The sequence below is a fragment of the Phoxinus phoxinus genome, assembly GCF_949152265.1.
Source record: "Phoxinus phoxinus genome assembly, chromosome: 10".
In the NCBI taxonomy this organism is placed as follows: domain Eukaryota; kingdom Metazoa; phylum Chordata; class Actinopteri; order Cypriniformes; family Leuciscidae; genus Phoxinus; species Phoxinus phoxinus.
In genome coordinates, this window is record NC_136885.1 from 25,199,521 (window position 1) to 25,225,204 (window position 25,684).

General features: G+C 37.7%; 3 protein-coding genes and 1 long non-coding RNA gene across 4 annotated transcripts; 3 read left to right on the forward strand and 1 right to left on the reverse strand.

The window, feature by feature from the left end:
- The first annotated feature begins 69 nt into the window (after positions 1 to 69).
- rhbdl2 (rhomboid, veinlet-like 2) lies at positions 70 to 6,274 on the forward strand. Its single transcript, XM_079626929.1, has 8 exons — positions 70 to 573; positions 1,006 to 1,222; positions 1,908 to 2,056; positions 4,000 to 4,112; positions 4,796 to 4,896; positions 4,996 to 5,056; positions 5,164 to 5,225; positions 5,426 to 6,274. The coding sequence occupies exons 2-8, from the start codon at positions 1,010 to 1,012 to the stop codon at positions 5,606 to 5,608; spliced, it is 882 nt and encodes a 293-aa protein (XP_079483055.1). The 5' UTR covers positions 70 to 573; positions 1,006 to 1,009; the 3' UTR covers positions 5,609 to 6,274.
- A 584-nt stretch (positions 6,275 to 6,858) lies between these two features.
- Positions 6,859 to 15,571, reverse strand: LOC307006199. Its single transcript, XR_013799416.1, has 3 exons — positions 15,181 to 15,571; positions 14,948 to 15,066; positions 6,859 to 6,927 (listed from the first exon to the last, which is right to left on the reverse strand). It is a non-coding gene; the product is annotated as an uncharacterized lncRNA (long non-coding RNA).
- gja9a (gap junction protein alpha 9a) lies at positions 8,987 to 12,517 on the forward strand. The gene is made up of 2 exons (XM_079625768.1): positions 8,987 to 9,125; positions 10,404 to 12,517. Exon 2 carries the CDS (start codon positions 10,426 to 10,428, stop codon positions 11,920 to 11,922), a length of 1,497 nt encoding a protein of 498 aa, XP_079481894.1. The 5' UTR covers positions 8,987 to 9,125; positions 10,404 to 10,425; the 3' UTR covers positions 11,923 to 12,517.
- Positions 14,412 to 24,372, forward strand: rragca (Ras-related GTP binding Ca). Its single transcript, XM_079626940.1, has 7 exons — positions 14,412 to 14,905; positions 16,537 to 16,740; positions 19,267 to 19,466; positions 21,794 to 21,908; positions 22,151 to 22,293; positions 22,566 to 22,714; positions 22,805 to 24,372. Exons 1-7 carry the CDS (start codon positions 14,726 to 14,728, stop codon positions 22,954 to 22,956), a joined length of 1,143 nt encoding a protein of 380 aa, XP_079483066.1. The 5' UTR covers positions 14,412 to 14,725; the 3' UTR covers positions 22,957 to 24,372.
- The last annotated feature ends 1,312 nt before the right edge of the window (positions 24,373 to 25,684 follow it).

Below are 25,684 nucleotides of genomic sequence, written 5' to 3' on the forward strand. Positions count from 1 at the left end.
CTGAATGTAGATTGTACTGGAAATGGCGACATCTAGCGCCCATAAAGCATGCTACCATTCTCTATGAATGAGTTTTATGTATTTTCAAAAATGTTGTTTATCTATGGTTGGTTGGTTGTCAGGGTTTAGAATATATATTTATTTTTGTTGCGTTTATTATCATTTGGACGAAATGTTTAAAACAATTAATTGCATCACGTGACTTCAGGTGTGGCGGTTTGCGGAAGCTCAGGTAAAGAGTCTGCTATACTTTGACGGGTCAGAGGTTGCTTTTTTTGCTCAACAAAAGCAAACAAAACGATCCTGCACTGCAGACCCTTCAGTTAGGAACAAGAGGAAGGAAGACTGGAACCGGAAAAGCTGGATGAAGCCTGTAATTATCGTCCAGGGAGAGCGTCTTTTAGTCCGTGGTGGTCACACAACTATTTTTGTTTATCTTACAATTTTTAAAACATAGACTTTATTACTTTATTATCATTTCAAATAACCAACAACATTAATGAGCTCTGGTCGGCGCGCGCTCTTAGATAAATCTCTTGTACTCGCGTGAGAGGTGGTGGATCAGAAGAAAGGGTAAGTCGAGTTTATGTCTGCAAATTATCTATTCAAAAGAGTTTCGGGCATAAACAGCACTTATAAAAAGCACCCAATGTATTAATCACTCTCACAAGAGATTTTTTATTTCTCTCATAAAGTTGTTTCTAAAATGAAAAGTATATAGCCCACCTCTTAAATAATTCTACACAGGATGAGTTTGTTTATGCAGGAAGAGCCAATAACTCCGGAAGAGAGTTCTGAAAAAGCATGTGCATCTGAAATCTAAATAGCTTTGAAATACATTTTAGATTTCTTTTATATTTGATTTGCTGCAATTGCAAAGATTAGTAGGCGCCTATACTAAAAACATTTCTGATAGCCTAATGAAATAATTAAAAACTTGAATTTATTGGTTCATTGTCAATTAGGCTAATCCAAAAAACGACCCTTCTGATTTGCATTTTTAAGAGAAATGGGCGATAATGACATCGAAGAGCAAGACGCTTTGAGGGATGAAGGAGAAGGTGATAATCGAGCAAATCCGAAGAGGAGTCGTCGCAGGGTAGAACAGATACATTCGAATGTTTGTAAATGGATGCTTCCAGAGGAGTTACGGGAGAAGTATTTGGAACGAGCGAACTGCTGTCCGCCACCAATCTTCATCATCCTCATCAGTTTAGTGGAGGTACAATCAAATTTCTTTCTTTTTTTTTAGCGAAACATCAACCTTTACTGGAATTTTATCTTTCTGGCTATCTGATAAATTGAACAGTTTCTTGATCACACAACAGCTTAAACCAGATAAAGTTAGCCAAGCTGATCTATTGGCCAACCAGCTAAAAAAAAAAAAACAGCCAACAGACTAGGCTTTGTGACCAGATACTGCAATACTGTAAAACCAGAAAACAGTTTAAGCTGGTTTAATGAATGAATTAACATGCATACTATTATTAGTATAAATGTTAATTCTTTATAAAAAACCTGCAGCAACCTGTACATTTCCATTAATTTGTGAATGTTTTAGTTGGGATGTGTCACTATGAAAGAACTGAGATCCTTTTGAGCTTCACTTTCCACTTTTCCATTCCTGTATGTTAAGTCTTAGCCAAAGTGTTTGAAAACCTTACATTAGAAAGAGTTTTTTTTTTTATATAATAATTTTTTACTAAAATTGTCTTCTTTTTTTTTTACGTAGGCTACTATACTTTACTATAATTTTTTTTTACAAAAATGATGTCCCTAAATATGAGTATATTGCTAAACCAGAAGCAGGCCAAGGAAGGCCTTTTGAGACATTGACACAGGTTAATGTTTTTGACAGTGCTTTTTGACTTTAGGTCTGGTCTCAAACTCTTTTCAATCTTTGACAGTTAGGAGTGTTTATCTACTATGCGGTATGGAAGCCTCAGAAGCAGTGGATAACCCTGGGTACAGGGATCTGGGAGAGTCCTCTCACCTATAAACCCGAACAACGCGAGGAAGCATGGCGGTTTCTCTCCTACATGTTTGTACATGCCGGGTAAGGTGATTTTGGTCTTTTTCTTCATTTTAAAATTCCAAAGAAAACTATTTATTTAGCCCCTTGTCATCCTGAATGAATGAAATAATAAAAAGTTAATTTTAGTGACGTTTATTAAACTCCTGTTCTAATGTAGAATGACAAATCCAGTTACATTATTGGAGAGAAACTGGACAGACGGACTTATCTTCAATGGCACCTTTTATTTTCTAGTATTACGGCTGTATGTTAAAATTTTAACTGAAATGCGTAAATAATGTAAAATATATAAACAAATATTGACGATAATAACAAAAATACAGTAACGAGTTGCTTAAAAAAGTGGTAAACTGAGATGGACAGATATTCACTTCTCTTCAATGATTATGCTTTGCTCCATTTATTTTAAAGTAGAATAGAATAGAATGAGGCATTTATATAGCGTACATTAAAGTACTATGTCAACTAAAGTGTTTTCTTCTGAATAACAAGTGCTTAAATAACAAGTGCTTAAAGTGCTAAAGAACTGAAATGGTAAACTGAAGATTAGAAGTGAAATTAAGGCCATTATCACTTTTTTTTTCTTTCTTTTTCCCCCGGGTTGTATTAAGCAAAGTCCTGCAAACTCTTCCTTTATAAGACATTTGAACATGCATTTTTTTTAGCTTCTCAGACATTTTTTTTTTTAACTGTAGTGCGATGCTATGAGTGTTCATGTAACTCGGATGTTGATTTGAAACCGACAGGCTAGTTAACGCTTTTTTGTCTTTGCTAGTTTTCTACACAGGGTGACAAGTGGTTGCGAAATTGTGAATGACAAGTCATGTTCCACAATAAATGTGCACAAACTTATTTTTAAGTCACAGACACGGTCAGTCATAGACAACGGTGTGCCAGCTGTAACAGTTGCTCCCAGCAGCATCATGGTAAGTTTGAGTGCACGGGCAGTGGCTCTATGACCAGGGGTCTAACTCATGACGAGCAAGCACTGTCTTACCGCTGCTGGCATATAGTAGCTTCCTCGAGCAAAACGTGCAGAAACAAGCACCAGGCTCTCTCAGTTTCTGGGACCAACTGCCAAAAGGCTCGCCGTCTCTACCTTCTTCTATCCACGCCCAGTGCCATTTATTTTTGAGTCCTTTATCTATGGGTAGGACATCATCCCCAGGCTTCATGAACTTGCGCTCCATGCTTTTACCGACAACGCTAATAACGTGACGTATGGATCTCAATCACACTGACCCGCCCTGCTCTGCTTATAACGTTAGTTAGAGCTGCGTTCCTCTCATATGATTGGTAGGTGAAATCAATTGACTCAAAAATATTAAACCGCATGCAAGTTCCCAAATGTTTTTATTTCTTTCCCCTTACGGCCGCACGCTGGAGATCCGGCATGGTGCTGGAAAACTTTAAGCCCTGCCTACCAACTCATTAACATATGTCTTTCCATACATCTGTGCACCCTGCTCATGCAGAAATAACACGTCATCAGTGATTTCTGTAAGGTTATGCAGAGTTGTAAACCGATATTCACAGAGCGCCGCAAACAAACAGCAGCCACCTTTTACAATTCCTCCTGAACAGAAAAAACAATCGTATGCTGCGTTCACGCCATGCCATTACCGTAATTAAAAGATGGCAACCCTAAAAGATGTTCTACTCCCGTCCTCGGAATTTTGCGTTTCTGTCAACAATGTTGCAATGAATCTGCAGCAGTCAGGTGGTACAAGTCAGGGCTCTTTAAGTTGTTTACGTTCATTATTATAAGTTATGTGCTTTGAAACATGAGGTATTTACTCTGCTCTGGCTTTGAGCTTTCATATGTTTTGGAGGAGGTGTGGCTTTGAACAGCGCCCTAAAGGGAGGGTGGGATCTTATGCTTTCAAAGCTAGCTTGCTATTGCTAGCCTCTCTGAAATTGCCTACCCTACCTTTTAATATATATGACCATTTTTCTTCAATTAGGGTGGAGCATATCTTGGGAAACCTGGTAATGCAGCTTCTTCTTGGCATTCCCCTGGAGCTGGTGCATAAGGGCTTTGAGGTGGGCATGGTCTATATGTCTGGAGTCCTCGCAGGTGGGTTTGTGTATTTCAGTAGTTGGGAACTAAATTGTTGCACCTTTTGTGTTCAGGTCTGTTTTATCCCGAAAGTGAACTGTGGCTATACACATGAAATTATGCCATTTATGTTAACATCTATTAGTACGATTTAGCCTCTTTCCTACATTTACTCAATACACACAAGTGTGTAAGCGTAGGAAAATGCTGCATTTTGTTTATAAACATGCTCGCATATACACACACAATAATTCTGAAATTACAATAAAATGACCAACAAATGGTCTTATTGTGATTGTAGAGCAAACGTTCATAGACCAAATAGTCTACATTTTCAATGAATTTAATTAAATCAATTAATTTTCATATTATATGTTTTTATAAATTGATATATTCAAATACAATTTCTCAAAAATACTGTCTTCTTGTATCACATTGTTTTTTGCTGTAGTTCTTGAATTCTAATAATTTGTTCATTTTCAAATTGATAAAAAGGGGGTAAATGAAGTACCGGTAATGGCACAGTGAGAACATGGTAACATTCAAAACTTTTGGACATCGACTCATTAATGAGAATATACTGATTAGATACAATGTGGTTTTAGTTGAACAATATTAAGATTTGACTGTTTTATAATTTTGCTGTTGATCCAAATCTTCATATTCTCATGGAATGTGTGTGTGTATGAATCCTCTTTCAGGCTCTCTCGCCAGCTCCATCTTTGATCCTCTCAGTGCTCTTGTGGGTGCTTCAGGTGGTGTTTATGCCCTCATGGGAGGCTACTTCATGAATGCTGTGGTGGTGAGTAACTTTCCAGTAATATTTGATGGGATATTTCTTTTTATAGAAAATACTATAGTCAAGTACCCAAATCAGAAATGTTTATTTTTTCCCCAATAGAATTTCAGGGAGATGATTCCACTTGTGGGAGTGTTTCGCATTCTGGTAATTGTTATGATTGGTGCGTCCATTATCACTTTCCACTCGACATCTACTATTAATGTTTGGATAAACTAAGCATTTTGTTGGGACCTATTGACATTAAAATGTTTTTGTTTTTTCCCCCAGTTGGAACAGATGTTGGATTTGCTATTTACAGAAGGTTCATTGTCCATGACACTGCCATGAAGGTGAGACATTTTTAAGACCATTGCAGAATCATAAACCATACATTAAACGGGTATTTAAACCATAATACCTAATACTCAACTAGAATGATTTAGACTACAAGCTCAATAGGACTTACCACAAGAATTCACTATTTTTCACACTTCATTATATGATAATATACTAGAAAGGTCCTTCATACTTTCCTTTTTTTTTTTGTTAGGTCTCTTTTGTGGCCCATATTGGTGGTGGTGTAGCAGGCATGACCGTTGGTTATGTTTTTTTCACCAACTACAATAAAGCGCTCCTCAAGGACCCACGCTTCTGGATGTGCATTGTGGGATACATCGTTTTCTTCTTGTTTGCTGTCATTTTCAACATCTTCCTGTCCCCAGCACCCGCGTGAGGATGATGGTTGAAGTCATGCATCAGTTCACAATGGACAATCATGGCGTTTTTAAAAGAAGTCTCAGGTCAATGTAACTGTCAGAAAGACTCTTAAGGTCGTATGCTAATACACTACATAAAATCTAAAGTAAATAAATGTCATTTTTAAGAAAGATTTTACATCCAAATATTCCCTTTTTCTGGTTTTGCTTAAACACACCTCAAGTAATTTAGTTACTCGGGAACAAAGAAACGTTTAAAATGTACATTTTGATTCCTTTTTTTATGAGACCATTTATTTTGCATTCACAAAGTTATTGAGCCCTCTACATGCTGGCCTACAAACGGATGTCTTGACTAAACAAACCTCTAAATTTAAATGATTTGAAGAGTCAAAAAAGAATGAACTTGCCATGTACTTTTTACAATTTTTAAAAATCTATTTCTAATTTCTTAGACTCAGAATATTGGAAGTGTCCTTATAATACTGTAGAGGGCAGCACTGATCAGCATGTTCACAGACCTCAACCTCAGGTCACAGCAATGTAGTTTAAATGTGGTATTACAGTTATTGACCTATAATCAATAGGAATTTGTGTCAATTCAATGCTAATGACATGCATCTACAGTTACATATTCACGATTATCATATTTTGTTTCAAGTGTTTTGGTTGGAAATGTGGTTTTTAAAATAAAATGTGCAAACATTAATATAAGTTCATTAATTGTATCCACTTGCTTTACATGTAATTGTTTTATGTATTGGTTAATACTGGGGTTTGTGTGTAGAGTAAATGTTGTACCATGACGAATAGCTTAAGGTAAAGCGAGTTCATCCTAAAACAAAAGTCCTGACCCGCTGTCCCCTCAGTTCTAATGAGCTGATGGTAGTTCTCCAAAACCGATAATTGATTGCCAGCCAATGTGGGTACAGTGTTCTTGCAGTCTAAACAGATCATTCCAGGTATTTTCAGTTCACAAAAATCAATTTTCATTTGTCTGAGCTACTATATTCATGGCACTTCAGTGTTCACTGAAGTCCTTCATACAGTGTGTTTGCAGCTAAAAATGACTGATACAGACCCCTATTCAACTTGTTCTTCTTAATTTAACAAATAAACTCCAGCCACATGGCACAAAATAGTTCACTGATCGTTCAAGCATGCTTTCATTAAGTGATCCTATTATATACTTATTCTAGTTCTCACACGTGTGCTATAATAATCTGAATATCTGCCATTTTCAATGCATGTTTCTGAAAATATCTTACCTGATGTGACCTAAGTCCTCAGTGCATTTGAGGACGTCAAGAGGTTGCTTTGAGGCTGATTTTCCACTCTGTTGACAAATTACATCAATTAGTACAAACCAGAATTTGGGTTGTGAATCAAATCAATGTGCAATATTCTCTCAATCTAATTCTAGCCTATTTTTAGAACAATATTGACTCATGTCTGGGACTGTGTTTTCAACTAAATGTTCATCAAATGTTGAGTTATTTGTCCTGACTAACAGAAATGCAGATCGGCACCACCAGGGATATTCCCCTGCCTTCCGCAAACAGTTTGTTCTAATGTATTTTTAGTAGTAGAAATATAAATATAATCTTAATAAGATAAATAAATATAATAAATATGAATATAATCTGCGCTGCCTTTCGAAAGTGTTGCGTCAATATTATTTTTTTCTTTGAAAGAAATTAAGACTTGTATTCAACAAAGACCCATTAAATTAATCAAAAGTGCCAATGTTTTTATTTCAAACAAATGGTGCTCTTTATACTCATCAAATCAAATGCAGTAATGATGCTGAAATATAATTTATTTTACATAACAAACATCTTGCAATCTTATGACAACAGATATATAATCAAAATAAATAAATATAAACACACACCACAGTTTTATATGTATGCATTATGGTAATTTTGACCACATCTACGATGGACGTACTGACATATCACGATGAATCAGATTAATAGTTGTTGTCTCACTGTCTCTGTACAGTATAACGGTATAGAATATAAATATTTAATTATGCTCAAAACATTGGTCATTAGACAAACTGTCTGAACTAAATTGTCCTCCAAAGGCCTACTCAAGTAGTGATTGATATATATTTTATTATTGTGACAATTCCAATAATGGATAAAAAAAAAAGATATATATATAGGCCTGAACAAGGATGGTGTTTAAATGCATAAAATGTTTTTTTTTTTTTTATATGATCATATGGGAAGGTTTAAATTGGAAAGATTGTTTTTACTCATCGGAGAGCATGAAATGCATTCAAGCTAACCTGATGTGCTTCTCTTTTTGACATACCAAAGCTATATTAAACTATTTATTTCAGTTATTCATTAAAAGCATGCCTAGTCTGAATCAAATTATGTAATGAAGAGACTCACTCACTATGTTAAATAGGGCTTGCCTGATATGCCCCTAAATAGCAGGCCGGGGATAAAAACCAACCAACGGCATATAGTGAGTGTAATGGGGTTGCACCATTGATTTCTTTTAAATGGAATAAAATATCTCCACAACTAGCAGAGACAACTTAATTACATTGGGCTGGACCCAGCAGAGTATGAAATCGGACATGACCGATTGATTGCTTTCCAAAGTATTGACTACTAAAAGTAGTGCCAACATGTGGCCAAATGCCATTAGAAGCATTGTGTTAAGCTGTGATCCCTATCATGGATAACGATAAACAACTCTCAATGCAGTTTTATTCAACATTACACTCATAATGTCAGTCGTTGGTTTTGGTTTTATGTCGTTAAAAGGCCTTAATTTCTCTTTACAAAACATGGAAATTCACCAGTAATGTTGCGTTCGTGCTTTTAGCTCAGGCTTGTGTGCACAATTGGTTTCAAAAACTGAAAAATCATTCTCTAATGGGTGTTAACTAGCGATCAAACATGCAAGACTGTGTAGTGATTAAGAGCGGGTGCACAAGAGCATGAAGCGGGCACCAAGTGTAAAAGAGCTTTAAATTCATAGAGGCCTTTATCATTCGACAATGTTTTATTTACTCATGTAATACACAATCAATGCAGTGCTCCCTTCATGTTTATAGTGGAGTACTGGTTATTGATGCACTGACATACAGAACCAGTGCGCTTGCCAACAGACCCCTGCACATTTGGAAACCTTCTTTCGGTGCCAACAGAGAGGAAAGAGGGGGTCACAAAAGTTCAGGTGATGTGCTGCGTCAGATCTGCAGGGCACCAACGATTTTTAAATATTTTTGTGGCCTCGTCGCGCCTGTATGACCCGCGGGGATTTAAAGCAGCGGCATTCTGTCCATACTGCTGTAAGGTAAATGACATGGGCTAGCACATTGATTTCTCCTGCATGCCTATAAGTTGGCACCAAGAAGACCTGCTTGTTTTGTGTTTAGTCGAGAGCTTTAACGATAAACAGGATGGCATAAGTCTAGCTTTTCGCACTTAACAAGGTGTAGGCGTTGGAGTAGCATTTGAGTCGCTTTTACAATGAAGATTTACTTCATTTTCTCCCAATTTGTTTAAGGTATGTCGCTTCAGTTTACTTATCTATGTTTACTTTCAACAAAAAGATGCTTAACATGGCAATGCACTGATTGACTGCATTTAGTAGCACTGCATGTTTTGTTGATTATTTAGTCGTTTAGGTTAGTTGTAATTATACCTAATAGGTGCCTAAGTTAGGCAATGTTTGGATCATTATTGCAGTGCATGTTATTGGCATGTTTGGAAACAGTTCTTCTAACCCTAATTGATGGAAGTGTGTAGCTTGTCATTTATTAAATATCTTGACCAACGATCTAGATCAAGATGATCTTGACCACACATGTATGCACATCTTGATGGAAATAATTGTTGTGATGTTATTTCTATCAAGAGGTGCCTCAATTGTTGGCCAAGATATTGTTTTGACAACTCTAGGGTCAAACACTCTGTAAAGTCTCCTCCAGCACATCCCAACGACTTTCAATGAATATATGGTCTGGACTCAAGAGGTGCCAATTCATGTGTGAAAATTATTCTTAGTGCTTTCTCCAAAGCAACCATTCTTTCACAATTTGAGCCTGATGAATCTTGACATTGTCATCCTGGAAGCTATGATGTTTCCTCCTACATGGTTGTTTAATAAATGAAAAGCTACACACTCCACTCACACACTCCACTCCACATTCCAACCAATTAGGGTTAGAAAAACTGTTGCCAACCATATAACATGCTAGAAACATAATAATCAGTCAGTGCGATAATGATCCAATCATTGACTCTAGTCTAGCATTTGCTTATTTGTTGTTGGGACCAAATTAATTTTTTTACATTCAGGTATAAATATTGTAAAAAAGGTAAATGTATTATTATTATTATATTTTGTTTGCAACCAAACAAGAATCTGTATTTGAAAACCCCATACTGATCTGCCATTAATCTGACTTTTGTTGGGCGGATTCAATGTTTATGTCTGAATTATACCTAATACCTGAGATGCTTGCAATGGAGACTTTCTGATCTTACATAAGTTTCTTTAGTTTGCCATTCCTTTTTGTCTCTTTTTTATGTTATTCCTTCCTAGTTTTGAAGCCCACTTATTTATGGTTTATGCAATTTATACAGGGTAACTCTGAGATGTTCTTAGTTTGGGAACGCTTAGCTCTGTTCATTCTTTTAAAATAAAAATGACAGTAAGGATGAAAGTGAAATGCGCGATAATCAAATAATAGTTTGGTACAAAATTCAATGTATTTCATTATTCAAATGCGACTCACAGTCCATTTTCATGATTCTTGCTTCTTATTTTCTTTCCTAAAAGACTCAAAAAGGCCCGAGTGAAAATGGGAGACTGGAACTTCCTTGGCGGGATTTTGGAAGAGGTGCATATCCACTCCACTATGGTGGGAAAGATCTGGCTGACCATCCTCTTCATATTCCGCATGCTGGTGCTTGGGGTGGCGGCCGAGGATGTGTGGAATGATGAACAGGCTGACTTTATCTGTAACACTGAGCAGCCTGGATGCCGCAACGTGTGCTATGACAAAGCATTCCCCATTTCCCTTATCCGCTATTGGGTGCTGCAGGTCATTTTTGTGTCTTCACCTTCGCTGGTGTACATGGGCCATGCCCTCTACCGCCTCCGTGCCCTTGAGAAAGAGCGACAGCGCAAAAAGATGACACTGAGACGAGAACTTGAGGCCGTGGATGTGGAGATGGCAGAAGTTCGACGCAAAATAGAACGTGAGCTTCGGCAGATCGACCAAGGGAAGCTGAACAAAGCTCCGTTGAGGGGGTCCCTTCTGCGCACCTACGTGGCTCACATAGTCACCCGCTCTGCCGTAGAGGTGGGCTTCATGACTGGACAATATGTTCTGTATGGGTTTCGACTAAATCCGCTGTACAAATGTGAGCGTGAGCCCTGCCCGAATTCGGTGGATTGCTTTGTATCTCGACCCACTGAGAAAAGCGTCTTCATGGTGTTCATGCAATGCATAGCTGCCATCTCATTGTTTCTCAACATCCTGGAGATCCTGCACCTGGGCTACAAAAAGCTTAAAAAGGTCATTTTGAACTACTACCCACAGCTGAGGGAGGATCCTGATGACAGCTACTATCCCAACAAGCTGAAGAAAGATTCGGTGGTCCACCAGACGTGCATCGGCACCTCAACTGGCCGCAAGGCCACCATTGCATCTGCACCCAGCGGCTACAACCTTCTGCTCGAGAGACCACCTGATGGAACCATCTACCCTCCTTTGATTAATCCATCCTCTGCTTTCTTGCCCGTTCAGGGTGATTTGCCAGCTAAAAATAGTTCTGATGCGCCAAAGTACTCGCAGCACAGTCCCACAGAGGACAACAGCAATTCCAACAACACCAGCAGTGACACGCGCTCGCCACCTTGCAACTCCGTCACGCCGCCGAAGCAAGAAGAGGGGGAAGATTCTGTCCACCCTCCACTTTCGCACAAGAAAGGGCAGGAGTCAAAGACTCCAGACTCATCGAGCCACCCCAGAGAATCTTCTCACTCATCATCTGGCGTTGGAAAGAAGCCATGGAAGGCCAGCGCACCGTGGAACTGCTCAACGGTTGTAGAAGGCAATGGCTCAGACTCGGATTCCCTGGAAGGCGCTAAAGCCCGCTGTCCCTACGCCGCCGTGCGGGCACGTACTTCGCCCAGGTCCGATTCCAAGCGGAGCAGGCCCACCTCTCCTGATTCGATAGAAGAATCCAGCTCTGAGTCACGGCATAGTCCACGAGCATCACCAAGCCATCGCGCCTCATTAGCCAGCAGTTCCAGTAGCAGGCGAGCTGCTCCCACAGACTTAAAGATATGAGAAAAACTCACAGATGGTAACCATTGACCAGAAATTTACCAGAGTGACTGCAAAGTTAACATCTACAGCTTTGATGTTAGCATGGAATCTCAGACTGAAGTTTTATATTCAACTTTATAAAGTGATAGCACTCCTTATGGACTGCTTACACTCTCCTTTTATACATATCAATTCAGCAGTACACACAGACAGTATACTTAATTAACAATAGTAGTATGACTACAATACAGGAAATGGATTGTCCGTTTGATTATGTATGCCTTGTTCTCATCTGGACATTTCTCTTTTTAAGTGCTTCCTGCATCAGAAGTCAAAATGGTGTAATGGTTAAATTTTTTTTTTTTTGAATTATATTATATGTTCTATCAGCATGTCATATTACAGCTAAATAAACTTTACAATGCAATCAAGCCAGATTGAAAATGTATTTGTAAAGTCAGTCTTTTATAAGCATATGGACAAAGAGCATTTCTAAATTAGATTTCGACTAAATCTCAAAAGAAAAAGCAGAATAAGTAAGGAAGGAATAATTGAAGACGGAACGTTGAATTATTAGAAAATAATGCACACTCAAGACATTGCTCTGACTAATTTCTAATGCATTTATGTGCAAATGTGTGTCCGCATACTGTATGTGTGCATTTGAGTGGGAGGGAGAGAGTGCGGAGAAAGAGTGCATGTGGTTTCCGTAGCCTAGTCAAATGTAATTTTGTGTAAAAACAAAACAAAAACATGGAAATATTTTGTCGTTTTTATTAAATTGTTTGCTATATTTATTTGCTTGGTAGGTGTCAGTGTGGGTTTTGGTTCTTTCTCTGTTGTAGACTGTAAGGACCTTTGAAATAACTTAAATCATTTTGCAACATGATATGGACAATATGGCCAAGTCTGGAACTACTTTAGCTGCGCGTTTCCCTGAAAGAATTGCCCACTTTAGACCGTTTGTAAAACAATCAGATTCAAGCATTCAACAGCCCGTGGTATGAACAAATTAATTTTTCCTAGAAGAAGTTACTCATTGCAAGTAACTCATATGAACATTACTACTAGATTTTAGATTATATCTAAACTGTATCATTTAAATGTACATATAGCCTACTGTGCATTGTTTAATCATGCACACATGCTTTAATTTATCAACGTTCACTAATACTAATGCTAGTACAAGTTGTAAGTACCAAAATATCCAACAGCTTTTCCCCAAATGAACTTTCTACAAAACCACCAAATCCAAATTTTTTGTTGTTGTGTTTTCTGTTGCCATTACTGTCAGCTTGAAATATTATTGTCATCTATTCATATCACGCTTTATTTCTGAAGAAATTATTCTTGTCTTACACTTGATTAAAGAGAAAAAGTCAATTTGATATTACTTCCCATTAAAAGGGGACAGAGCCATTTAAAAGTTTATTTTATTATTTATTGTTCTCCCTGAATTTTAATAATAGTACAGCTAATACGTGCTCACAACACCATCTACTGGACTTAAGCATATATTTGTTTTGAGTTCTTCTCACACAAAAATATTTATACTTTGACTTGAGATATTAGCAGCTAACATGCTGCTTAATTTGAGTAGGCCTATTGGAACTGGATTATATGCTGTTTAGAAAAAGAAAGCATGAGCGAATAACAAAACACAATCCATGTGTCATTTAAACTACAAAACAGTTGCTCAAATTAAGCTGTTTGTAAGACAATTCTAATTACTATTCAACTCTTGAATGGCAAACTTTACTGGCACCATTTCAAGAAAGTCTTTTTTGGTTTTGTCCTAACCACACACACACAAAAAATCAACATTCCAGAGATCATTAAATGTTTTATGAATTCAATGTATCTGTGCTGCTACAATTGTGAAAACTAAACTGTAGCAGTTTTTCAGTCTTGACAGAAAACTCAGTATAGTTGTGCAACAGCACTGATTGTGTGAATATATTATATACATTAGTAAAACTGAACAATAACAACTGCTCTGCAGCCACGTGACACATTGGTCAGCCACTGTTGTAAAAGCCTGTGGTTCACATAAAACCGAGAAACACGATTTATGTGTGGCATAGCTCCATTATAATAAACAACAGACTGTTTAATAAAGTTTTGGAAGGTCTAAATGTAAATATCAGTTTTATTTTAATATGAACATTTTCAAAACTACCATATGCATAGCCTAATGTTGAAAGCTATAAGTATAAGGTATTTATAAAATTGCTCTCACACATCGATCATGATCTATGTCAGTGCAGTCGTCACTTTTGCAAAACAAAGCTGATTCATACTTGTTTTAGAAAGGGCATACAGTTTGTTTAATGTCCGGGGCGGGGAGTAATGTGTGCCCACTTTCCCACAGGGAAAATTGCAAGGGATAAACAACATTTAACATTTACCACCAATTATTTATCAGCAGCATTTGAAGACAAGAAACTCTATTTCAGGTGAAAGGTCGGAAAAAAACAACCATTCACACGATTCCGTTTGTCAGGTGACCACCAGGCACATGACTTGGAACGATCCGCCCGCATTTCAAGAGCTTAGTAGAGTGACACTTTATTTGTCCAATCAGCATACGAGCTACCGGGTGGCTGCCCAATTACACGCAAGTGTCGATCTTAAGTGGGCGTTTCATCGAGATGGGAAACATAAGAGACTGAAGATTTAAAGGAGAATCCATAATAAGTTTGCTCTCATCCATTTCTAGTATAACGAGGTTTTATGTTTGTTCTCTCAGCATTTATTTTGTGCTGATAATATTACTAATAATCAGCCAGGTTATATTTTAAAGGGGTTGGGGAGGGGGGTCAACATGTCGATCCAGTACGAGGCACCGCTGGCGGACAGCTACGGGGTGGCGGACTCGTTTCCCAAAGATTTTGGATATGGAGAAGAGGAGGGAGACATTGAGGACAGTCCTAGTCCCTCCGACAGCAAACCGAGAATCCTGCTGATGGGATTAAGGAGGAGCGGAAAGTCATCTATCCAAAAGGTAGCTAGGAGGAAGAGATTTTATTTAAACAGTGTAACTTACGTTCTTTTCCCCTGCTGACTTCTTAGCCGAGCGAGTTAGAACCGGGTCAGAGCCGCCACGGGCAGCCGAGCTGTCACTGGGCACGGGCAAGATCACCACTCAGAGCCGTTACAACCAACCTATTTATTAAGCAGTGGTAGATTTACGGACTTGGATGCTACACAGGCCTAAATACACCACAAGCTAAGAATATGTAGCATATAGATGCCCTATGTTCATGTTTGATAACTCACCCGGCATTGATGTGGCACGTGATTTCTTCATATCAAAACCTGAAATGCTTATTCATACATCAGCATCCCCCACAACTTCTCATCACCGATTATGTATTGTAGATCATACGAACAGAAATGGTTTAGCTCGGTCTTGTCCATGAATTTTATTTTCTTCCTTTTACAATTTTTGCGCATTAAGGCTATAATTGGGTTTGGTAAGTTACATGAAATTGTGTAAGTGCATTTTTTATGTGAGGCGCACTCAGAATTTAATTTTTCTAATCAAAAATGTTTTACACAAAGTAATGAAAAGAGCTTTTAAAAATAGTACCAAAATGATTAACAATTACATAGGAAGAAGACTTTAGACACTAGAACAAGCTGTTTTATGGAGCGGGCACCCTTGTGTGGGCGCTTCCATGGTGACGTCACATGACCAGCTGTTTCATGCAATTGATTGGGATACTACTACTGATAATAATACAATTGTAATATTATGTTCATCTCACATAGCATTTTCAGTCAGTGCTTAAGCGCTTTAAAAACAATCCTAAATGTACCAAACAGTATAACAGCAAACAATTTATAAACAAGCTGTTCCTTTTGGTTTGTTGAAACAAGTCATGACTACTACAACTTCCACACCAGCAATTCAGGATAAATGCTGCATCGTCAAGCACTGAACGTGAACACATGACAGTCACAACTTGTGGAGAAAAAAAACAGATGTGAAGCAACATCATGCATCCACGCCAGTAGGTGTCAGCAGTGAGCAAAATATACAATGACTTTCATGGTATATGAAAGGGTATTTGATGTGAAATCTGTAACATTATGATTCATAAAATGCAGAACTTAATTTCACGCACCACTTGAAAGTGTGTGAGCAGCATACTGTTGTTATAATTACTTTGTGGTGAACATGACTTGTTTTTTAGTGTCTATTTTGCGAGCGACATATGAAATAAGTATTTAAACTTTTATCACTACAATTTTTTTTAAAACCCTTTCCAAAATTGTATATAGTATAATATTTTGTTTCGACTTCTTTTCCTCATAATTTCGCATAATTGGTGTCAGTATAATGTCCAAAACGATTTGTACTAATGATAAAGTGGCTACTAAAATAAATAGAAAATGTTAAAACTTTGTGCTAAAAGAGTGCAACCTTTAAGTGCCCATGATTCCCTTGGCTTTACGATTTAAAAATTTGAATCTGAGGCCTCTGAGACATAAGCCTTGCCATCAGTAAGCTCCTCATGAATGTGACTGGGCTTTTAGTTTGATTTCACAACTGGTTGACTTTACCTCGTGGAGGGGAGACAGGGCACTTTGAGAATGCTTTTAATGTATTAAATGTCTTTGAATCATCAGGTGGTGTTTCATAAGATGTCCCCCAACGAGACCCTCTTTTTGGAGAGCACCAACAAGATATATAAAGATGACATCTCCAGCAGTTCCTTTGTCAACTTCCAGATCTGGGACTTCCCTGGACAAGTGGATTTTTTTGATCCTACCTTTGACTACGAGATGATTTTCAGAGGAACTGGGGCCTTGATATTTGTCATCGATGCACAGGTGAAACAGAAAATGCAAAGCCTTGACTAATTACTATACACACCCAAACAACAAAGTGATGCATTTCTGTCAGTAATTCGAGATGGCTGGATTCTTTTGTGAAACATTGTGAGCTATATCATTTTCGTTGGTGTAATATCTATGGTTTTAGTAGAGCTGCACAATTAATCGTTAAAAGAATATCACAAAATCGATTCAAACACTCACACGGCCTCATTCCTAAATGACAACGATTTGCCTGTTTATTAAACCTTTGACAAAATCACACCAGAACATTGAAATCTGTGACCCAGAAAAAGCGGTTGTCATGTATAGGTATTAAACAGGTTCAACAACAGTCTTTTCAAAATAGTACAAAACACAGAGTATTGTTATTTCTGTGTTACAGATATATTCATATTATTACTGAAGAACTGTGATAAAAGTTTATAGTTTGGATATGAACACTGTCTACGGTAGAGTGATCAAAATCACCTTTTAATAGTAACTTCCCGCTTAAAATGACGATTGTATCGATTTCATTGTGACGAGTGACTGTTAAAAAATGTATTTGTCATTGAATCATTCATTTAAGAGATTTCTTTAAAAAAAAAAAAGTTCATCCAGTAATGAAACAAGTGAAGTATTTATGAGTGAGTCATTGAATCATTCATTTAAACAGTTTATTTTTATTTTTTACAATTCATTCAGATTAAAGGATAATTCCGGTATTTAACACCTTGAGTCAATATTGTAGTTTGTTTTGGATGAACAAGAGTGGTGGACAAATTTTTTTGACAATGGTTCCTCTCTCGAGTTTTTGACTATAATAGAATTGGCCATGGACCCATTTCACATTGGAGTCAATGGCCATGTCCGAAAATGTCATTAAAACAGCCAATAATGTTCGTTTACAAAACTGTTAAACTCACCGAGTGGTTAGTGGTGTTCGTTGATTATTATAAACAATATATCGTCGCAATATATGATTCCAATCCGTTTATTTTGCTATAGTGGAACTATTTTTTCAGACACTTCACAACTGTGTAACTTCCGCTCAATATTTGAATCTGAAGCGTTAGCACACTCCCGACCACTTGATGGCGATAACCGATGTTTATGTCTCGCGGGACACTCACGGTCACAGTCGAGTTCAACTTCATATTGCACTGGTCAGTGGTCACGTCTTTCAATATGGTTAGAATTTGTGTGGTCAAAAACTGCGGTAAAGTTCCTAAAAAACTAGTCTTATGAGAAACGGAAGAGAGCAAAAAGACTACATCGACCAAATGTAAACAGCCCCCTTTCCGTTTCCGGTAGCGCATTTATATTAACGAGCACTCAGTCCTTCAACAGAATTCAATGGGATTTTACAAAATGATGAATAAAACACGACAGAAACTGTATTTCGCAACACTTTTTGTTTCTGGAATATCAACTAACATCACTAATCACTCGGTGAGTTGCACAGTTTTGAAAACTAATGTTAAAGGTTGTTTTAATGACATTTTCGGACATGCCCATTGACTCCAATGTTAAATGGGTCCATGGCCAATTCTTTTATAGTCAAAAACTCGAGAGAGGAACCATTGTCAAAAAAAATGTTGTCCACCACTCTTGTTCATCCAAAACAAACTACAATATAGACTCAAGGTGTTAAATACCGGAATTATCCTTTAATTAAACATTTTAAATAGACTGCAGCAATTATTGGTCAGAACCTCTAGTTCTTTTTTTTAGTTGTTTGTTCAGAATCGTGATTTATGTTTAAAAAAAAATTAAAATTATGATTCTCAATTTATCCAGAATCCAGCTCTAGGTTTTACTTTTTATTTATTTATTTATTATTCAACTTTTTTTATTTCTACCCTGATAAAATGTATCTTCTCAGTATCCAAGGTTGTTTACATTTAAAAAAAGAAAGTAATTTTAATACAAATTAATCAATAAAGTTGTCATAGCCAAAAGAAAGTTTAATTTTTTTTCCCATGTAACCAATCGAGAAGCTATTGTAAATATCGTTAAACTGCAGTTGAAATGGATTAATGGTTGTAAATGGTTAGATTATTTAAATCTTGGCTGTGAGTCCAGGCATTCTGGTTTCATTTAATTGAATGTTGTTTGCCATAAGGCTTGGCTCATTGTATCACATTGGCTTAAGGTAAAAAAAGGCACAAGATTGACTTTGAGTTTCTGCTGATACAGAGAAGTCAGTATCTTATCTCAGCACTTCAGTGTTTCTTCTAGCTGAACGTTGTTTTTAAAGGATATGGTTGATTAGATTGCAGATTAGCAAACCCCATAATAAAAGATGTTGTGTCAAGAAGAGCTGGTAACATTCTTGTCATCTGCTTTTTAGAGGAGACAGCAATAACCTATATTTTTTGCATATTTCTTTTGTATTTCTGTATTCTTTTATTTTGTAAATATGTCAAATGTAATTTTCAATTTGTTTGGTAGCCTCAAGTATAGCTTTATCTCTAAACCTAATCAGCCTCTACATTGTACATTGCCAACTGATACTATTTTGCATTTTTCCTCTCAAAGGATGACTACATGGAGGCCCTTGGTCGACTCCACCTAACAGTATCACGGGCCTACAGAGTCAACCCAGAGATCAACTTTGAAGTGTTCATCCATAAAGTAGACGGCCTGTCTGATGACCATAAGATTGAGACCCAGAGGGATATACACCAGAGGGCTAATGATGACCTGGCAGATGCCAGTTTAGAGAAACTTCATCTCAGGTAATCATTTGCATTTTATTTCTGGTGCTGTTTATTGATTAAGGGTGTGTTGTTCACATTTACCATGTTTGAATTGATTAAAACGAACCCTGGTGCGATTTCTCTGTTAGTGCGATTCTTTTGAATAAGTTAGAGCAGACTGAGACCACTTCCAAAATGAACGCAACACAGACCAAAGGCATGAACCAAAAACGGGACATGATGTGACTCTAAAAAGGAGAGAATGCTATTTTTTTCTCTTTATAGTCTCGATATTGCCCATCACAGTTTGGTACAGGCATTAGAATCGCGTCTCCTCGCAGCAGATCTTCGTTTGTGTGTGTGACGGAGGGATTCCTGCCCCGCTCTTTTGACTCCTTAACACATTTTATAAGCTTTTCACGATCACAAGTTCTCAGCTGGTCAAAATACCACCATATCTAGGCTACACGCATACAATAAGTGCATTTTACTCAACACACAGCATTGTTTTGGATGTTCGGTAAGCTCTGTCCCGAATTATACATAATAAAAGCCAACCAATCAGGTTGTGAACATATCCCTATCCCTTTAGGTTTGGCTTAAACTAAATTTTTCTATTGTTTTTTGGATCCGGACAAATGAACCAAGCAAACCAAATTACAAGTGTGAACTAAAATACTTCTTGACCCATATTAATATGTACCACTATTTCTGCGATCTGAGAAGATGGAACAGTAATCCTGCACTGATGTAATGCATTGTGATTTTTATTATTATTTTTTAGTGTTATATTCTTAATGTTTTCATTTGCAGAACACCTAATTAATGTGTGAATATGTGGGAAGGACGTTTGTTTTTGTTTTTTTTTTGTTTTTTTTTAGTTTGTTTATTTTACGTTGCTAAATCAGAGAAACTGTTAAGTCAGAGCCGTTCTGGTGTTGACTTAATAATGGATGTAATGGATTGATGTTGAAAAGTGGTTCTCCAAGGAAATGGTGATGTTTCATGAGCTCTGTGTTAAATCTCAGTCATTACAGGCATTTGCTAAATTAATTTTATCAAAGTTTAAATAGAGTGCCACTTATGGCTGGATCCGATTACATGTTTTCTTTCTGCTGTCTTCACTAATGCTATAGAATCTCCTGGTACTCTTTACTGAAAGTGAAGATGTATCCACAGCTCTCAACTCTCTGATCTAGATAAAGAGTGTCTGCTTAATTATGTGTTATCTGAAAATATTTGCATTCACATTTGTATAATTTGTTTGTATCAATCTAAAAATGGCATATTCAGATGCTCTGATCACCTCAGAAAAGAAAGAATTGTGGTCATTTTTGGTTGCTGTTTAGGTTACTATAGTTTTTGGAACCAATAAGGCCATGTGGATTACTGGATTTTAGTATCTTTCAAGGAATAAGCACTTACACAAATGCATTATACTAGGAAAGCAAAAGCAAGAACAAGAAGCTGGTCAGTGCTTCGTAAACAACAGGGCAAGGGTGAATTGCAAGCATACTTTTAGAATGTTCGGCTAGAAGTACGCTTGCAATTCACCCTTGCCTGCTGTTGTTCACAAAGCACTGACTTCTCAAGCACTTTAAACTGTTCACTTACAATTCACTTAGCAAATGAATGTGGTTATTATTTAGACATACACTATTTCTCAGTTTTGTCACCTATCATAGTGTACTAAAAATTATTATTATATTGTAATAATTGGCAACTGCTACCATTTTTTGCAAGTAATTGTTGCTCATTATATTTTCAGAAGAGAACTTTGCACATCAGACTGGTTTGATATGAGGATATTTGATTAAGTCTGAGGCTGCTGTCCAACACTGCAGAGCCATTAAGCTACTTCTGTTCTGGCAGATTCTGCTGTTCTTTTGTCTCGGTAACACTTCTGTTCATTTGGCAACAGATGCTGTCCCGATATATAGTCACATAACTGTTTTTACATAAATACCCCACTAAGACGGCCATTTTAACCGCGTAGTGGATTTAACTGTTCACCACGCGCACATATGCATGTGAGATTGCAGTTGTCAGGAGTGAATGTTATGAGAAACGTTTCTTTAACTACCCTGCAATTTAGTTTGAATAGTTGTCCTGTTTAAACATTTGCAACTAGATCTTATCTGTGCCAGATAATGAATACAAATAAAATCTTAATTGGTTCACTGTGTAAATGAGGTTAAGTGACTTTTACCAGTACCATTAATGCGAACCTAAGAAAAGCATTACACTGCATTTGGATCACTGTGTTAATAATTGGTGAAATGAGAACTAGATATATAAGCTGTTTTAAATCTGTCGGATGTTTTGTATTTCATGCTTTCTAAGGATTTTTTTTCTGTCCTCTGCAGTTTCTATTTGACCAGTATATATGATCACTCCATCTTCGAGGCCTTCAGTAAAGTTGTCCAGAAGCTCATCCCTCAGCTTCCCACACTGGAGAACCTTCTCAACATCTTTATATCTGTATGTGTCTCTTACCTCAAGACCCTAATGTTTCTAGATGGTTGCACCTTAATGAGTTTCCATTCCCTCTTTGGTCACTACATTATTGTTGTTATGAAGAATATATAGTGTTGTTGCAGTGGAAATGGCTCTCCATCTCCAATGCAGTAATGCTCATGCATGTTTTATTATGCTCTCAATGCTGTAAGACCCCATATCAAACCCTGCAGGGCATTATGCAATGTGTGTTTCTCTGCTAATAGAATTCAGGGATTGAGAAGGCCTTCCTGTTTGACGTCGTCAGTAAGATTTACATCGCCACCGACAGTTCACCGGTGGACATGCAGTCCTACGAGCTCTGCTGCGACATGATTGATGTGGTCATCGACGTCTCCTGTATTTACGGGTCAGACTTTGTATATGATTTCTATTTGCCTATCTATCTATCTATCTATCTATCTATCTATCTATCTATCTATCTATCTATCTATCTATCTATCTATCTATCTATCTATCTATCTATCTATCTATCTATCTATCTATCTATCTATCTATCTATCTATCTATCTAGATTTATGTACTTTTTCTCTAAAGAAGAGGAGCTCACATTTTCTTAACATTATTTTTAGCATGCTTTTTATCAGTTCTGCATAGTGAGTGCATGTTTTGATTGTGTAGATTAAAGGAGGATGGCAGTGGCAGTGCATATGATAAGGAGTCTATGGCCATCATCAAACTCAACAACACCACAGTGCTGTACCTGAAAGAGGTCACCAGGTTCCTCGCTCTGGTCTGCATCCTGAGAGAAGAGAGCTTTGAGCGTAAAGGTACACCACAGTAATACTGTTATATTGGTGTCTTTTATTGTAGCGGCAGGCCTTCGTTTTTTTATTTTTATTCTCCTTTTTGTGCCACAGGATTGATAGACTACAATTTCCACTGTTTCCGGAAAGCCATTCATGAAGTGTTTGAAGTGGGTGTTTCCACTTCAAGGACAAGCAGCCAGCCAACTGGCACCCCTCTCATGAAGACTGTTGCCTTAAACGGAACCCCCAGGAGCACTGTGTAGATAGACGGCAATAAAGACAATGATAAAAAGTGTGGAGATGATGGAAAAGGTAATAAGAGAGAGACTACAAGATGGGCTGCATTCTGAGTATGCTGACCATTACTGCTCCCAAAAGCTTTATAAGCAGAAGCAAAAGAGTTTGAAAGTCATTAAAATAAACTTGCTGCAGTGGGTGGGGCAGAAATGTAACATGGGTAAGCTTGCAAAGCTAAGCTACAGATGGATGGAAGGGAAGAGGCACAAAAGAAGGTGGAACACTTTTTTTGTGACTAAGAGGCATTAACAAACTGTTCCTCAGGAGAAGAAGTAACAAAGTGCAAGTCACTGAGGAAAAAACAAAAGCACAGCAAGAAACCTCTCACCCCGTCAGGCCAAACTGCCTGACAACTTGGATGAATGCTGTATGATATGCTGCTGGTCACTTAACACAGTAGCCAAGTTTAAATACATACCTGGTTTACTCCTCAACACGTGAATGTTGCAGACTTCTGTGAAAATTTGTGGTGCACAAAATTTACGAGTATACTTCTGAAGCCTTATGTAGAGTTTGCCTGTTTAATGCAAGCCCCTAGTGCACACATGCACACTCGGTCACCTAAACAACCCATGTATTGTGTATGAAAGGTAACTAAAGGGATTGCAATGTGGATTTTGTCGTGTGTGTGTGCGTGTGTGTGTGTGCGTGCGTGTGTGTGTGCGCATGCGTGTGTGCGCATGCTCACATGTAAATATGTATTCAGTGGAGAGGGTGGGTGGGTGTTGCATATGCACTGGTTCAGGGCCCAGAGATATTACAAAGTCACACATGGGAGAGCGTTTGAGACTCCGAAGACTGAGGAAAAAGTTGTACCGTTCCATTTGACCTCTAGGACACTGTGATTGCACTTACGTTTGAAGATGTCAGGGATCCTAACTAACAAAATTCAAACTGGTATGCTGTACTGTTGCCCTCCAGTTACGTTATGGCATCCTTGGCATGTAGCTCATGCAATCCGAGGACATTGTAGGACGAACCTTAATATCGTACATTCCGGTTCTGAGGTGCCAATGCAGTTGTGCTCACATTTATAACTAACTAATCTTTGCTTTCACTCTTCCGATCACCAATCACCATGATGTTTTTGATTTGGAGAAAATCTGCTGTAAAATTAAGATATTAAGGAATGCCGAAGTGACAGGACATTTGAATCAGTTAAATCCATTCCAAGCATGTCCGTAGAGATGCTTCATATTATCTTGCAATCAGCTCTGTCATTTATAATTTAATGGAAACAAAATGTAATATGAAGAACACAAACCAATTGATCTTTAAGCCTTCTTGTTTCTAAGACTACATATAGGACACAAATTATGCCTGTCTTGCGTTTTGCCAAAGGTGTTATCATTCACAAGAAATAAAACATGTACACACCGGAATCGGTATTCATGTTCTGTCTTTGACTTGGCCACACACTCAAGATGGACAAAATTGTAATTATTAAAGGTTTTAACTGTTTATGCTTAATTTGGGGGGAATACTAAATATATTTTTCAAGGAACAGTTAATCCAAAAATGAAAATAGCTTTCATGTTGCTCAAAGCAATACCAAGGATATGGTTGACCCCTAGGAAATTCACAAACTGGTAAAATGTATGCATTGTTTTAAATGAAATGTGATTCAAATACAGCATGATTATTGAGCTCCTTAATGACGAAAAACACTAAAAGTCCATATATGACTCTTCAAAGTATTCAAAGTAATATAAAATCTTTGTGCGCCGAACAGACTGAAAATGATTTTGTCCTACTATTGACAGAAAACCTTGACATCCGCCAACCCTCGAATCGTTGGCGGGTTCATGAAGCATGTACGCTAACGCTTAAAGGGTAACTAAACACTAAACCAACTTTTTTTAGTTAATGATCTGTACGAATGGAGCTTCATAAATGCTGTTCATTGATTCGAGTACTTTTTTTAACATTTGAGTATAAAGTGTTTTAATTTTCAAATATATGGTGTAAAAACGTCTGAGTGCTGCCCTCTTCAGGTTAAACGGAATCTCCTGAAGTAGGGGTATTCTCTGACGTAGGGTCACCACGCTGCGAGCTCACCACGCCCCTGGCAGCCCCTGGTATAAAAGCATCTGCTTCCGTCAACACCAGAGCGAGTCGGGAGTTGGAAATTGGAATTACGAGTATTGAAAACGATCAGGATAGCGTATTTTAGCATCTAGTTAGCATAGCATTTATAGTTATTTAGATTATTTCGTGTAGCCTAGGTAGTTATTTAGCATAGTTGTTAGTGTTGTTAGAAGCATAGTTAGTTAGTAGCATAGTATTGCATCAGTTAGGATAGTGTAGATTTTTAGCATTAGCTTTATCTGTGTTTAGTACAGTGGTTAAGGCTGGTATAGGTGTAGTGTTGCTGGTGGCAACAGCACTGCTGGACTGCATAACTTTCCCCCAAACTTGGAAATTAGGCGCCAGTGTTTACATGCACCTGTGTGCCAAACGCTGCTCTTCCTGCATGGACTCCACAACCGCCGGCGCGTTTTGCTGGATATTTTTTTTCACATAGCGGCAAAATATGCTTAACGGAGGTCAATAGTAATAATAATCCACTCAGATACTGGCCCCATTCTCTCTTGCGCGGCTGCTTCGCTAGCATCGTCGGATGGAGATCGCGAGGCGGGAGTTAATGCGATGCGACACCGCAGTTTGAGCTCGCGGCTCGAATTGATATGGTTT

Coding starts and splice junctions, on each gene's coding strand:
- rragca (XM_079626940.1), top strand. CDS start 14,726: ATGTCGATCCAGTACGAGGCACCGCTGGCGGACAGCTACGGGGTGGCG. Junction 21,909..22,150: donor TTCTCAACATCTTTATATCT/GTATGTGTCTCT, acceptor CTCTGCTAATAG/AATTCAGGGATTGAGAAGGC. Junction 22,715..22,804: donor AGAGAGCTTTGAGCGTAAAG/GTACACCACAGT, acceptor TTTGTGCCACAG/GATTGATAGACTACAATTTC.
- rhbdl2 (XM_079626929.1), top strand. CDS start 1,010: ATGGGCGATAATGACATCGAAGAGCAAGACGCTTTGAGGGATGAAGGA. Junction 4,897..4,995: donor ACTTCATGAATGCTGTGGTG/GTGAGTAACTTT, acceptor TTTCCCCAATAG/AATTTCAGGGAGATGATTCC. Junction 5,226..5,425: donor TCCATGACACTGCCATGAAG/GTGAGACATTTT, acceptor TTTTTTTGTTAG/GTCTCTTTTGTGGCCCATAT.
- gja9a (XM_079625768.1), top strand. CDS start 10,426: ATGGGAGACTGGAACTTCCTTGGCGGGATTTTGGAAGAGGTGCATATC.